At 37.4% G+C, this 16372-nt stretch overlaps 1 protein-coding gene across 2 annotated transcripts; it reads right to left on the bottom strand.

Moving 5' to 3' along the window:
- Positions 1 to 5644: 5644 nt before the first annotated feature.
- On the bottom strand, positions 5645 to 16346 carry LOC110029595 (putative pentatricopeptide repeat-containing protein At3g28640). 2 transcript variants are annotated; one of them, XM_020731949.1, is made up of 3 exons: positions 14672 to 16346; positions 14387 to 14535; positions 5645 to 5954 (listed from the first exon to the last, which is right to left on the bottom strand). In XM_020731949.1, exon 1 carries the CDS (start codon positions 16341 to 16343, stop codon positions 14823 to 14825), a length of 1521 nt encoding a protein of 506 aa, XP_020587608.1. In that variant the 5' UTR covers positions 16344 to 16346; the 3' UTR covers positions 5645 to 5954; positions 14387 to 14535; positions 14672 to 14822. The 2 variants fall into 2 exon arrangements, with proteins under 2 accessions (XP_020587608.1, XP_020587607.1); XM_020731948.1 differs by having other exon boundaries at positions 5646 to 5954; positions 14362 to 14535.
- Between the last annotated feature and the right edge of the window lie 26 nt (positions 16347 to 16372).

Raw genomic sequence — 16372 nt, 5'->3', positions numbered from 1 at the left:
GCGCAATGTTTTAAAACTCAAGCCATATTCAAGTAAAGCTCAAGCTCAATATAAAATAAATGAATATGCTTAAATAAATAAATATTCCACTTGATTCGATTAAGTTTTCCCTAAATGTGATTCATTTACTTCCTTAAAAGTTTAGCCCTGTCTGACATCATTTTTTTTTATTTTTTTTATTTTTTTTAAAATATATTTGTTTAGTATAATTTTTATATGTTTTTTTATTTTTTGTATTTAATAATGAATCACTTTGTCTTTAAAATCGCTCAAAACACTTAAATGATATTTTGAGCCTTTTTATAAATAACTACACAACCAAATATGTTTTCAAACAAAGTAAAACATAACAAAAAAAAAGGTGATCCCAAATGGGTCGTAGCTTTTCTGTAAAATTGATTTTAGATGTTCAACAACATTCGTATTACAATCATTAATGTTCCTATGGAAATCCAGCACCTAGGGTATTGCGTGAGCTGCAATTAATCTCACAGATCCACCTCCAGCATAGCATGCCAAATACAATAACCAACCAGCTGCCTCTCCAACAATTACTTTCCCAGTATGGATCTGGATTCAAACAATCAAGACAATTGGTTTCCTTCCTGGTTCGGAGCTCAATGTCACAGACAAAAAGTCTCACATCGGTTAGGTGTAGGGCCGAAAAACAGTATTTTAGTCCTAGGCTGCCCACCACCCCGAAGAGCTCTTTTGGGAGATGACAAGTGGTATCATAGCAGATTACTGCCTGTCAGGTGTGTGGACTCTTCATGATCCAGTGGAACACTCGGTGGAGCCGATCCTTGATGAGAGCATCACGTGATTGGGTGGAGGAGAATGTCACGGACAAAAAATCTCACATCAGATAGATGTATGACCGAAAAACAGTATTTAAGTCCTGGGCTGCCCACCACCCTGAAAAGCTCTTTTAGGAGGTGTCATTCAACTCTATTACTATCATCACCATGAATTTCCAAATATTGTTGTCCAACCTTTATGAAGAAAGGAATTAATAGCTTGAGTGTATGTAGGTTTCTTTATTTCTAGGTAGATTGTGTCTTTAGTAAATTATGGAATTTTCCTACTTCGTGGATATGAAATATTAGTATTCTTTCCTTGTCCTTTTCAACATGTTATCCAAGCAATTCTTCATTCTCTATTCTCAATCTCTATCGTCGGAGATTTCTAAGTCGTCGTGCTTCGTCAAATTTTATTTTTTATTTTTTAAATACCATGATGATGGTTGAACACAAAATGGTCTTGAAGAGAAGACTCTCCTATGGTTCTACATCCCAAAGAAATCAAGGTCTCATGGCAACACTAATAACCAAGAAACTTTCTCCAATTCACCTATTATCCAATTCCAATCAAAATCTTCTACACTAGAAATATCATCACTGTGATTGTTTTTTTTTTTTGAAGTAGTCTTGAATGATTTAAATGTCTAAAATAGAAATTCATAATCGTTGATCATTAACCCTGAAGCATTTGATCATATGATCAAGGATGCCTCCTTGTTTCAAACTCTTTATCTGTATATTACAAGATTATACAATCAAACTTGTCATTGTGTTAACCTTGCAAGTAAATTGTATCGGGACATTAATGTCACTAACTCTCTCATCCTTCACTCTGATTCTTAGTTCCTAAGCTTCTTCCAATTTATTATTAATTAACCAAAATATCAAAGATATGACTTGCATTATTAAATTTTTTTTTATTAATTATGAATTTTAGGTTAATGACTCGGAAAGAATAAATTAGCAAGATAAATAAAAATGATGATCTCCGCCCACAAAAATATGAAAGAAATCCTGATGATGAGAGAAAAAAGTATTCAATATGTATATTTCTCTAATGAATGCATTATTATGTTGTGGCACTTTCACCTTAATAATCCTATTTAAATACCTAAAGAATATATTATCATCCCTTTCATAGATATAGACTAAAGCATTTTAGTGTGTCGCTTGTCAATTATATAAACAAATTTGAACTTTTTATCCTAAACATCCTTGTAAAGCTTCTTAACTTGTTGATACATAGTGACATTATAAGCCCATCTTGGGTAAACAATATCTAAGGTGTTAAGTGATTTATATCTTTTGTTGATGACCACATCTAAATTACTTGAACCTCTCTAATTAAAGACAAGCCTAAAACAAAATATGGTTTCTAACTCCATCTCATAAAAGCCTAATTCCTTGACAATAAGCAAGAATAATTTCAATCCATTATAGTAGAATACCTCCTCCAACAAGAAATTATTCCCTAAATCTCTTGTATTTTAACTCTTCAACAGAATGAAATATAGAAGAAAGTTAAAAATTAGATATCTTCTAAAAATGCTAAATCAATTATGATAACTAAAATTGTTTCAAAATATTATTAGAAGGAGAGGTACTCAGAGTTGCATATCTCATTAAAATGCATTCAAGATTTCTGAAATTAAAAACTCCTTATTAAACCCTCACACATACCCATACCACATATAGATTTATCTGCATCATACCTATCAGAGCATTCAATTGTCTGTGTGTGCGCATTCCATTTCATCAATAAACAAAATCATATCCAAAAGCCATAAAATATATTTTTATGGGCTAATCTCCTCACCAACATGGATTAAAATATTCTATATTCCTAATACTAAAAAAAACACACCACTATGGATATAACCTTCTTCAAATATTAATCCTTCTTCCTCAAAGCTGTATATGATGAGGCAGAACATCAATTGTCTCTGTGAATAGAAGTTTTCTGAGGATATCAATCCTGCCTTATTAATGTCTCATCTTATATAGCTTCTAAATCTACTTGACTCTCAGGCTTTCAAAGAACACACACGAGCAAAGCACAAAGGGATTATTTGTTCCTAGCGATGACACTAGTTAACTGACAAGGTGAAATAAAGCATTTTTTCTAATTAAGCCAAATGTTTGACCCAGGCCCTAACATCATATCATTAGTATAAAACAATATGGATTTTGATGATGATCTAAATATAAATACTGTTGCTCTCAAGAAAAGCATAAGAAATTACTCTGCACATCCAATCTGCTGTTCTATTTACTATGCCAAACAATCTCTAAAAATTTTATGCCTTCAATACAAGCATTTCAGAAATTCCAAGCAACATTCAAAAAGTATTGAACGAACTTGATTGAAAAAATAGTATTCATGCACAAATCTAGATTATTGAAAGAAATTGTAGGTGGAATATTCAAATCTTCACAAAGAGAAGAAATCTATTGAATGCTAATGGCTCTTCAACAAAACATGTAAGTTTGATGAAGGTGACAATAGAAACAAAGCAAAGTTAGTGGTAAAAAATTTCACTCAAACCCATGGAATCAGCTATCATAAACCTAAGCCTACGTTGTTAAAATGAACACTATTAGATTTATTTCTCTCTTGTTGCTAGTCTGTATTGGTCGCTTTATCAACTAGATGTAAAAAAATATTTGAATGAGGATATAGAGGATGAAATCTATATAACAATTTATCCTAGATTTAAAAGTAAAAGTAAAGTGCATTAAGTTCGGATGCTTAATAAGTTTCCATGTAGCTTAAATCATGAAAAGCTTGGTTCTATAGATTCATTATGGTGAGTAGGGGTGTAAACGAGCCGAACACGAGCAAGACTAACCTTGTGTTCAGTTTTTTTCAAAAAATATCATTGTTCGTGTTCGGCTCGTTTTTACATTGAACACAAAAAATTTGTTCGTGTTCGGCTCGTTTGCTTAGCAAGCGGAACACGAGTTGTTCTCGAACAGAGCCATTTTGACAACCTTAGTCGCGCAGTCGTAGGGTGTCAGGGGTTGGGGAAAGATTTAAATTTTATTATTTATATTAAAACATCATTTAAATATAATTTAATATGTTTTTTCTATTTTTTAAATTAATAATTTTAGCTGATGATAAATCTATGTAGTCTTGTAGTCAATTAAATTATTTAAAAATATTAATCATCATTTATACATACATACACACATACACACACACACACATACACACACGAACGAACAAAACTTTGTTCATGTTCGGCTTGTTTGTTTAGCAAACGAATCAAACGCGAGCTTCTTAACGAGCCAAACATAAATTGTTCGCAAACAACGAGCCGTTTTAATAGCCCTGATGGTGACTGAATGCATATATACTCTCAAGGACGATCTGACATTGCCTTATTAGCCAATAGGTAACATGAAAGTAAAATGCCTACCTTAACTGTATAGATTGATATCATCTCAGGCAAAGATCATAAAGAAATGAAAATATACAAAATGAAATATATACTAGTTAAAGAATTTAAAATTAAGGAGCTTGGTTTATTAAAATGTTTCCCAAGCATAGAATAGCAAGATAAAGCAAAGCGATATCTGTTTCGAAATAAAAACATGACTTTGACTTATTACATAAAACTAGCATGCTTAGATGTAAATTCAGAAATGTATCAATGGACTCGTCAAACAAAATTGTTACCATGGGATTTATCTTAGTTGACAGAAGACGCTAACAATTAGTAAAAAAATCTCATCTATAATTCTCATAAAAAATTTTATAGATGTCTAACTATTAGTGTTATATTGTCAGTTTATGAATAAACTCACAAAATAGCATCTTAATGTCAAATACAAGATACCAAGTTATCTCACAAAGACGCGTGAAAAAGGTTTGTTATTTAAGGAGACAAATAGAAGTTCTACAAGATTCATTAATGTTGATTGAGCTGGATGTACATCTAGAAACGCATCAATGGATCCATCAAACAAAATTGTTTCTAAGGGGTTTATATCTTAGTTGATAAAAGACACTAAAAATTAGTAGGAAAACTCACCTATATTTCTCAAATAAACTTTATATATGCCTAACTATTAGTGTTATTAGTTAGTTTATGAATACACTCACAAAAGAGCATCATGATGTCGTATACAAGATACTAAGTTATCTTACAAAGACACATAAAATAAGGATTGTTATTCAAGGAGACAAATAGAAGTTTTAAAAGATTCACTAATGCTGACCGAATATGAAAATCCAGAAATGCATTAATGGATCCATCAAACAAAATTGTTTCAATGGGGATTATATCTTAGTTGACAGAAGTCACTAAAAATTAGTAGGAAAACTCATCTATGGTTCTCATACAAAACTTTATATATGCTAACTATTAGTGTTATTAGTCAGCTTATAAATAAACTCACAAAAGAGCACCTTGATGTCGCATACAAGGTACTAAGTTATCTCACAAAGATGAGAAAAAAGAGTTGTTATTCAAGAAGACAAATAAAAGTTTTAAAAGATTCACTAATACTGACCGAGTGGTCAATGGTATATTATAAATTTACATTAAGACATTGCTTATTCATATGAAAAACATAGTTATGTGGAGAAGCAAAAAATACTGTGGCAGTGTTGAGTAGTGCAAAAAAAATTAGTCATAAGCCTATGGTACTTGAGAAGGCATGTAGCTTAAATATTTTCTCAAAAACTATAGTTCTTGCCCTACAAAATTTATGATAATATGGTGTGATAGCCAAGTTAATATTAAAATAATTAAGAACCTTATCCACCATGATCGAAAAAAAAGTGATGTACACTTTCTTAAAAAAACATTTTGATCAAGAATTATCCAAGTAAATTGCACACCAACAAAACTTCAGATTGCTGAAATTCTTACCAGGATAAATCACAACTCAATAACCTTACTTTCAAACTATAAATAATCAACATAGATTCTCAACTTGATTCGGCCATCCTTGCAACAGTCATTGCTACATCCTACGTCCATTAATCCCAGGGATCCAGATCCCAACAAATCATACACAATGCAGCAACCAGGATGTAGTTAGCCAACTACCACTCTAGCAGTAACTTGTCCTATATGGCTGCACGATTCTGACAAGCGTGATAGCCGATTTGATGTCTATTTTGCCTTTCCAAATATTGTCATCCTGCCATTACAAAGAAAATAAAGTAATTGTAGCTTTCATAGTTTGAATTATAACATATTGAATTGCAAAAATCTCTTTTGTTTTCCAGCTTTCTTTCTATTTTCAGGTAACTTGTCTACCATAAGTTATTTACTCTTCTAATTTGTGAGTACAACAACAACAACAACAACAAAGCCTTAATCCCACTACGTGGGGTCGGCTACATGAATCTTTTTTCTCCATTGAGTCTTATTTAGTGTCATATTTTCATTTAGTTTTAGTAAATTAAGATCATTTTTTATACTTCTTCTAATTTGTGAGTGAATATAAAAAATTAGTATTATTATTGTTATGATATATCGAGATAAAATAGAAGAATCGACGACGAACCAAAAAAAATAGAACGAGAAACACAAGAAAACAGTAACACGGCGTAACGCACAGATTTACGTGGTTCGACAAATTGACTACATCCACGGAATTGCAAAGGATTTTACTACTTAAAAAATTTACACCAGTCGATCGTCTCAACTTGTCTTAACTTACATGAGGAATCTCTCACTTCGTTGCTCTTTCTTCTTCTCTCTCTACACCGAGATACACCGAAGAAGATAAACTTACAAAAGAAATAATCTTCTTCCACAAGATACCAAGAAGATTATTTTCTCCAATTTCTCTTCTATCACAACCTACCAAGAAGAAGTCAATGGAGAACAATCTTCTTCTTATTTCTTCTTCCTTCTGCCACGCACCAACTCCAAAAACTGCAGAAGAAGAAGCCTTGGAGCTCAAACCACACATGCCCCACCCGGAACTGCTGCATGTTCGCGACTTATAACGAGCGAAGGAATGTTTTGCTTCGCGACAGAGGAAGGCGAAAGTGGTTGGCACTGTTCGCGAATCAACGCAGGCGGGAACGAGAGTTCGGGTCGCAACCTTTCGCGATCGGGAGCGGAAGCGGGGTCGCGATGTTTCGCGATTGGGAGTGGGAGCCGTCAGACCGGGCTCCAAAACTCAACGAATCTCCCACTTGGAGACCGGTAAACAGACAACATCTCCTTCCTCAAATTGATCTCCTCCACTGGCGGTGTCATCATTTTCTTTAAACATGAATCCTCCACATCTGCAACTCAAAGTCTCTGTCTTCACATCAGATGACCAACTGAAGTTGTGCACAACTTCAATTTCTGAAGAGTAACACCCTCAGTCAACATAGCTTTGCACCTCCAAGCTATTTCTTTAATTACTCTTGTCTTTGCTTATAACTCTCATAGCATGAGCAATATCCTTCATCTGCTGAAAGCCTTTTTTAACAAGTTTAGCTTTATACATCTTACTGTCATCACGATTAGTCTTCACCCGGTACATCTACTTGGTGTAATGTCTTCTTCCCTGGTGGAAGTTCTACCGGCTCCCACTTGCTCGAACTTTCATTTTGCAAGATTTCTTCATTACTTTGTGGTTCTCCACCATCTGTCTCTGGAACAATAAGAATGAGTGCTCCGGACCCACTCTCCTCTTCACTTTCATCTTCAACAGAACTACGAACTGTCAGCAATAATACATCTTGTACTTCTTCAGATACCATATTTGCGCTATCATTCTGGATATTCTTGGGATTTCTACAGTTCCTCTTTATGTGGTCAGCCTTGTCACAATTCCAGCAGGTTGTCTGTTGATCAGACTTTGATTTTAATCTCCCTTTATTTGAGTTCATGTACTGTCATCTCCATCTGAAATAAACATTCAGCGTCGAACTCGTACCTGAGATCTCTCCACAGTCTTTCATGCGCACTTCCTCAGCCAAAATCAAATCACGAATATCATCACATTTCAATTTAGATTTATTTGCAGAACTGTTAATTGTCATCCTCATGACTTCCCAACTATTTGACAATGATGACAACAATATCAGCGCACGTATCTCATCATCAAAATCAATTTCAATAGTCGATAATTGATTTTTGATAGTGTTGAAATCATTCAGGTGTTGAAATACATCGAAATAAAATAGAAGAATAGACAAGGAAGCAAAAAAATAAAACGAGAAAATTCACACCAGAAAATAGTAACACAGCGGAACACACAAATTTCCGTGGTTCGACAAATTGCCTACGTCCACCGAGTTGCAGAGGATTTTACTAGGAATTTACACTAGTCGATCGTCTCGACTTACAAGAAGAATTTCTCACATCGTTGCTCTCTCTTCTTCTCTCTCTATACCGATATACACCGAAAAAAATAAACTTATAAGAGAAATAAACTCAAATTCTCTTCTGCCACAAGCCACCAAGAAGAATCCAATGGAGAACAATCTTCTTTTTTTTCTTTCTTCTTCCTTCACCGTAAGGAACTACTTCTTGCACCGGCTGTGTCGTAGAAATTAAAGGATAGTCGTGCGATACATTTCTTCTTATTCTACCTTCTACTGCGCACCAACGCCAAAAACTGCCGACGAAGAAGCCTTGAAGCTCGAACCACACACACCCCACCCGAAACTACTGCCTGTTCGCGGCTTATAATGAGCGAAGGGATGCTTCGTTTCGCGATAGAGGAAGGCGGGAGCGGTTGGCGCTGTTCGCGAATCAACGCCAGGCGAAAATGGGAGTTGGGAGCGATCGGGAGCGGAAGCCGGAGCGGGGGCGCGATGTTTCGCGATCAGGAGCGCGATGTTTCGCGATCAGGAGTGGGAATGGTCGGACCGGGCTCCAAAACTCAACAATTCTCTCATTTTTTCTAACATTTACATGTGAAATCAACAAAAAAAGAATAAAACTCTTGAATTGCTTAGAACTAAAAGTCATTTGATATTATTATTTCTAGTTCAATAAAACTTGTTATTGAATGCTCTAAGAAAATAATAGTGTTGAGAAATTAGAGCGAAAAAAAATAAAATCGATACAAATTCAGAAGAACACAGAGATTTAACGAAGTTCGACAAAGATGCTTACGTCATCGGGAGCAGAGCGACGACTTTTCCACTAATCCAGAAAAATAGTACAGGATACAAAAAAAATAGTACAGGATACAAAATAAGGATACAAAATAGAATAACCAAGGATTACAAACATGTCTATTTATAACTCTAGAAAGAGCAGTAAAAGAAAACTTGAGTACGATATGTAATTACCAAATTACTCCTGTACCGCACCCCCAACCCACATAAGAAAACTCCCCTGATTTGGACAAAATCTTCTGCTCTGCTCCGCTCCAGCATCTGTCCCTTTATGGTATATGAGTTATATCTAACAAATCTCCACCTAAGCGAATATCCAGCCCCTTAGGAGAAATACGTCATGGAGTTTTTTACATACCAGAAGTGGATTGGGCCAGCATGCTTCTATAACAACTGCAAACATTCAACAAGTTCAAGCAATGCAAGAAGTTGTTGGTAGTAACTGACTTGGTCAACATATCAGCTGCATTTTCATCAGTATGAACCTTATGCAACAATATCTCACCAGAAGCAATCAATTCTCAGATCTTGTGATACCTGACATCAATGTGCTTGGTTCTCGCATGATACACCTGGTTCTTAACTAGATAAATAACACTCTGACTGTCACAATAGAACTGAACTCCACCTTGCTCAATTCCCAGTACCTTTACTAGCTTAGTAAGTCATAACGCTTCTTTAGCAGCTTCAGCTACTGTCATGTACTCAGTTTCAGTTGTAGATATGTCACAATAGACTGAAATGTTGATTTTCAACATATAGGCCCTCCACCAAGAGTAAACACATATCCAGTTGTAGACAGTCTGTCATCCAAATCACCTGCATAGTCTGAATCAACGTACCCCACAACTTAAAGATCATTCTACTGTCTGTCAAAAATAGTTTCATGTCTTACGGTACCCTTCAGATACCTGAAAATCCACTTGACTACTTCCCAATGTCGCTTTCTAGGTTTAATCATGTATTTGCAGACTTGACTAACATCATGAGTCAAATCAGGATGAGTACATATCATTACATACATCAAGCAGCCAACTGCACTGACATATGAAACTTTTGTCATGTCTTCGATTTTTGTATCTGTTTAGAACACTATTATGAAGAAAGCTTAAAATAATTTCTCAAAGGAGTGCTTACAGGCTTTGTTTTGCTCATCTCAAACCTGTCAAACAATTTCTCAACATAGTCTCGTTGAAATAAACATAATCGTCTTGAGCCTCTGTCTCGATGAATCTCCATTCCAAGAATCTTCTTCGTAGAACCCAAGTCTTTCATGTCAAATTCTTGGCTCAAAAAAACTTTCAAACCACGGACATCATTCATATTCTTTGCAGCAATCAATATATCATCAACATACAGTAACAGAAAAATAATAGAACGATCATCAAGGCTCTTCACATAAACACAACAATCATATTCAAATCTCTTGTAGCCAATCTGAATCATATAAAAGTCAGACCGCTTATACCATTGTCTTGGAGCTGTTTCAACCCATACAACGATTTCTTTAACTTACAAATCAGATGCTCCTGTCCAGGTTGAGTGAAACATTCTGGCTGCTACATGTAAATCTGCTCCTCCAGATCACCATGCAAAAAAGCAGTTTTAACATCCATCTGCTCCAAATACAAATCTCAAATGACTACAAATGCAAGCGCTGCCCTGATTGAAGTATGTCTAACCACAGGAGAAAAAATTTCATCATAATATATCCCCTTCTGCTCTGAAAATTCTTTTTCTACCAGTCGAGCATTGAGTTTTTTCCCTTCTTTTTCTGATACTGCTGATTTTCTTTTGTACACCCACTTGCACCTATTAGTCTTCTTTCCTTCAGGAAGTTGAACTAGCTCCCATGTGCAATTTTTCTGCAAAGACTTCATCTCCTCAACCGTTGCACCCAACAATTTCTCTTTCTTCTGGCTAGTGATAGCTCTATGAAAAGTGGTTGGATCATCGCTGCTTATGAGAAGTGCACAAGAGACCAAGTTTTCATAACCCAATATGTTAGGAGGTATTATATTGGTGCGTCTCTGCCCGTCTTTGGCTAGATTATAATTCTGCAGATCATCTGGAATTGAATCACCAGGTGTTAGATTTAAACAGTCAACTCTCTCAATTGTTTCTTGATGTTGTTCTAAATTATCTGCACTACATCTGAACTAGAACTGTTCCCTTGCACCTTGTCTTGATTATGTTGTAACATGGACTGTTCATCAAAAACTGTATCTCTGCTGATCACCATCTTCTTTGCAATCGAATCTCAAAACTTGTATCATTTTGCACATTTCTTATAGCCAGAAAGATGCATTTTTTGGATTTTGCATCAAGTTTAGATCTTTCATCTCCAGGTATATGCACATAAGCAAGACAACCAAAAATCCTTAAATAATCGAAATTAACTATATTACATGTCCATACCTCTTCTGCGACCTTACCACCCAACGATGCCCGAGGTGATCTATTGATGAGATAACATGTCATATTCACAGTCTCTGCCCAGAAACTCTTAGGAAGTCCTGCATTCAGTCTCAAGCATCTTGCCCTTTCAGTTAAGGACTTGTTCATCCTTTCTGTCACACCATTGTGTTGTGGTGTCTTGCGCACTGAAGAATGTCTCAGAATCTCATGCTCCTCACAGAACTTCTGAAACTGCAAATCTGTGTACTCTGTGTCATTATCGGACCTCAAATACTTGATCTTTCTGCCAGTTTAGTTCTCCACCTCAGCTTTCCACAGCTTGAATTTAGAGAATCAGATTTATATTTCAAGAAATACACATAAACTTTACTAGAGAAATCATCAATAAAGATAATTAAATGCTGAGATCCTTCCAATGCGATTTTTTGGTAGGGCCGCATACATCAGAATGCACATAATCAAAAATCCCTTCAGTTTTATATTTTTCGGTCATAAAACTGACTCTAGTATGTTTTCCAAGAACACAGAATTTACGAATATCGAGTTTGCAGCTTTTAACACAATGCAACAAGTTTATTCTATGCAATTCCGCCATCCCAAGTTCACTGAGATGACCCAGACACATATGTCATAGTTTTGTACTATCATCATCTGACTTCACCGAATGAACTCCACCTACAACTATACTCCCCAACATTTTGTAGATATTGCATGCAGTTAACTTTTCCTTCATCACTGTCTGTGCACCCTTAACATTTCTAATGATTTTACTATCCTCATATGGGAATAAAACCATTTCTATGTAAAGTGCCCAAAAAATCAAATTATTCTTCAAATCTGGAATATGTCTGACATCACATAATGTTCTAACTGCGTCATCATACATCTTAATTCTGATTTCTCAAATATCAATAATATTGTAGCATCTATCATCACCTAGATAAACTGAGCCAGAATTAGTTGACTTGTATGAAGTAAACCACTCTCTGTTATGTGTTATGTGATAAGAGCATCCTGAATTAAGAATCCACGCATCCGTGAACTGAGTTGATGATACTGAAAGCATATCGTCATTACTGTAATCTGAATTATCACTTTGCATCACATTTACAGACTTCGATGATCCATCACCTTTCTCCCCAGTCTACTTCCTGAGCTTTGGACAATCTTTCTTCATATGACCTGACTCCTTGCAATTGTAACAATGAATTATTTTTTTGCCTTTGAACTTGGATCTGGAATTTCACCTTTTAGAACTCTCATTCTCTTTCTTCTTGTCACGATCCTGATTACCCTTCACATATAAGCTGTCCATGAGATTTCCCCTGCATTCTGTTTCTATTGGTTGTGAGTCAACAATGCTGCAGTAATCTCATCTTTGATAGTTTCTTTCTCATATGTAAGAGTAGTCACCAGGTGTTCATAAGAAGGCAGTGAACACAAAAAAATAATTGTTCGGTCTTTATCCTCATTAGTCACATCAAGCCGTAATAAATCTGTGATTATTTGAATGAAATCATTAACATACTGCGTCAGATCAAAACCTTCTTGCATTTCATCCCATACAGTTTTTACTTTAGATATAATTTATTCGTCAGAGATTTAGCCATAAACTGAATTTTCAATTTATTTCATACCTCCCGTAGAGATTTTAGATTCATTATATGATTAAAAACATCATCTGTCAGACATAGGCGTATAGTTGCTGCCGCTCGTTGTTATAATTCTTCACAATCTTCATCCAACATGACATTTGGTTTTATTGTCCGCAAAGCTTTCAAGATTCCTTGTTGAGCCAACAGATCTTTTACTTTTTGTTTGTCACAATCCGAAGTTATCAGTTTCATCGAACTTCACCACCTCGAATTTTGCATCAGAAATTATCATTTGAAATTGATCTTGCAACAAATTATTCTGCAATTACTTGTTGAGAATCTTTCTAAAAAAATCCCTTCATTAAGTTTTTTTTAAAAAAAAGATTGAAATATTTGTTTAATTAAACTTCCTTATTTACTTTAATTAACTGAATTTAAAAAACTTTACTTTCTTGACGCAAAGAAAATAAATCGATTCCAATTCCTCCTATTCTAACTGCTCCTGCGGAAGAAACCCTCGGATCGCAGACGAAAACCCGAACTACTCTATCGAATTCGCCTGTGCTGAATCGCATCTTCCACTGCGCCGAATCGGAAAATGTCACGAAACCCTTCTGCGTCGCGACCTCTCCTGTAGCTGGAAGATGTCGCGATCCAAGCCTTTCGCGAACTCCTGCTGTACCTGTACCGAAGCCACGAACTCCTTTCGCTGTCGAATCGCGAATCTGGTCTGCCGCTGCGAACCTTTCCGGCCAAAACGTCGCAATCCGCCGAACTCCCTCCACTGCGCCGAATCGGAATATGTCACGAAACCCTTCTGCGTCGCGATCCAAGCCTTTCGCGAACTCCTGCTGTACCTGTACCGAAGCCACGAACTCCTTTCGCTGTCGAATCGCGCGCGAATCTGGTCTGCCGCTGCGAACCTTTCCGGCCAAAACGTCGCAATCCGCCGAACTCCCTCTGCTGGTCGCGAATCCCCTGGTGTCGCAGGCGGAAGAATTCCGGGTAGAATGCCGCGATTCACAAACCGAAGCCCTCGCCAAAGCGCGAACTCCATTCTTCTTATTCTTCCCGGATCAATGGAACTTCTCCCAATTTCCTCTGCGAAAGCGTCAAACCGCAAAACCTTCGCCTGTGCCTATCCGTCCGAAAACCTCGACACAAATCCAGAAGAACACACGAGAACACGATTTAACAAGGATCTTTGCAAATAGAACTATTTATAAATCTAGAAAGAACAGTAAAGAAAACTTTGAGTATAATATGTAATTAATAAATTACCCCCAACACCTCACACTCCATTCACATTAAAAAAAAAACTCTCCATTCACATAAAAAAAAAACTCTGATTTAAATAGAATCTTCCGCTCAGCCCCAGCATCTATCCCTTTTATGACATATGAGTCATATCTAATAAATAATAAAAACATAACTTCATATAATTTTAATCGCCACTTACCGCATTGATAAAATGCAGGAATCACCTTGAATTCTATCAAAACTTTGACGCCTTAGATCTCAAGCTTCACCTTACTTGTAGGAAGCGAACACAAACCAAAAGCAACATCCTTGATGTTGGAGCCCAATCTTCTTGAGATCAACTCCAAATGCAAATCAGAATGGAAAGAGCAAGCTACCAATGAGAACAAAAAAGTAAATGGTAGACAAATAAATAAAGAAAAAAAGGGGAGCCACCAAGTAGGGCCGATTATTGAATGCCAGTAATGAAGAATGCTTCAAATTACAGGCAGCCAAATAAGAGAGGATACCGGGTACTTGAACTCTTGAGTTTCAAGCCACTTGAGTTCAAAATGACCCTCATAAGGTTAGTAGATCTGTAAGGAGTCAGCGCTCAAGTAACAAGATAGGTTGATAGTATCTTGATCAATAACCATTTTGTCACCTCCTTTGGAACAAAAATTATCCAAAACTCAGAACTCCCACTTCAAAGTCTCCACTCTCAAACCAAGGCTCATCTCCTGCATGATCTCTGAAGATATTCAGAACTGACCAAATATCAAGCAGCTGTGGGTGCAGCGGATCTCCTGCCACAAATGAACTGACCTCACCATCCACCTCAATCTCACTACAAGCAGCTGTCTTTTTTACCCCTCTCCTCCCTATCAACTTCCTTATCCTCCGTGCATCCTCCAGCTTATTTGAATTCAAAAATATATTCGACATTTGTACAAATACACCATCATCATCTTCACCCTCCCCATTTATGGTCTGAAGCTCCGCCACCGCAAGCTCTGCAAGCTCAACATTGTTGTGGATCCCACAACCCGTCAACAGTGAACCCCAAACAGAAGCCAGAGGCCTCATTGGCATCCGGCGGATGAGCTCCAATGCATCAGCTAGCCTGCCTACCCTGCATAACATGTTAACAGCGCAGCTGTAATGCTCATGCTCAGGAACAACTTCGTAGCGTGAAATCATTTCAGCCAACAACCTCAAGCCCTCATCTACAAGACCAGCATGAGCGCAAGCAGCCATAACGCTGAGAATCACAATCCCATCCGGCTTCACACCGTCCTCATCTTTCATCCGGTTGAGGCAACAAAAAGCATCATTTGCTAAACCGTGCACTGCGAATCCCCCAATCATTGAAGCCCACATGAAGGAATTTCTCTCTGGCGCTGAATCAAACACCTTCACAGCTTCCTCAATACAGCCACATTTTGCATACATGCTTACAAGAGACGAAGAAATAAAAGCATCTTCCAAAAAACCAGGGTGTTCGTTCAATAAACACATGTGGATCCAAGCACCTTCTTTTAGAGCCCCTGCATGTGAGCAAGCCGTAAGGGCAGTGGTAATGACGTGCTTGTCCGGGATCAAACCATCCACAAACATTTCTTTGAAGAGTTCCAAAGCGTCAAACGGGAACCCGCGTCGGAGATAGCCGTTCATAAGCACGTCCACGTGAACCGCATCCGTTTGAGGAATTTCGTCGAACAGCTTCCGCGCTTGAATGAGATCGTCCTGGACCTGTGCGTAAAGTCTAAGGGCGGCCGTCTGAACGTAATGATCAGTTGCGGCGAGGCCGTTCTTGATGACGATTGCCTGTATCTGAGTACCAAAGGAGAAATCAGGGACAGCGACGCAAGCGGCAAGTGCGAAGGGGAATGAGTGGTGGTCTGGAGTGGAGAAGGGTTCGGGAGAGCGAAGCATCATGGAGAAGTAATGGAGGGCGCAATGGGGCTCGGGGCCGCGAGCGTGGGCATGGATAAGGGTGTTGTAGATGAAGGAATTGGGAGGAGCGGGGGAGTGTCGGAGGATGAGAGAGGCGTAGAGGAGGCCGGTGGTGGTTCGAAGAGAGCACGCAGCGAGGATAAGGCGGCTGATGGCGACGGTATGGTGGTGGAAGCCGTGGGTGAGGAAGATAGCATGGATAATGTGAAGATGCCGCTCGCTGGAGCAGCGTTGGATGAAGTGCATGCATCGCAACGATACTGGGGCGGCGCCAA

The sequence above is a fragment of the Phalaenopsis equestris genome, unplaced genomic scaffold, assembly GCF_001263595.1.
Source record: "Phalaenopsis equestris unplaced genomic scaffold, ASM126359v1 Scaffold000597, whole genome shotgun sequence".
Taxonomy (NCBI): domain Eukaryota; kingdom Viridiplantae; phylum Streptophyta; class Magnoliopsida; order Asparagales; family Orchidaceae; genus Phalaenopsis; species Phalaenopsis equestris.
The sequence above is the reverse complement of the archived record's forward strand: the minus strand, read 5'-3'. Positions and strand labels throughout refer to the sequence as shown.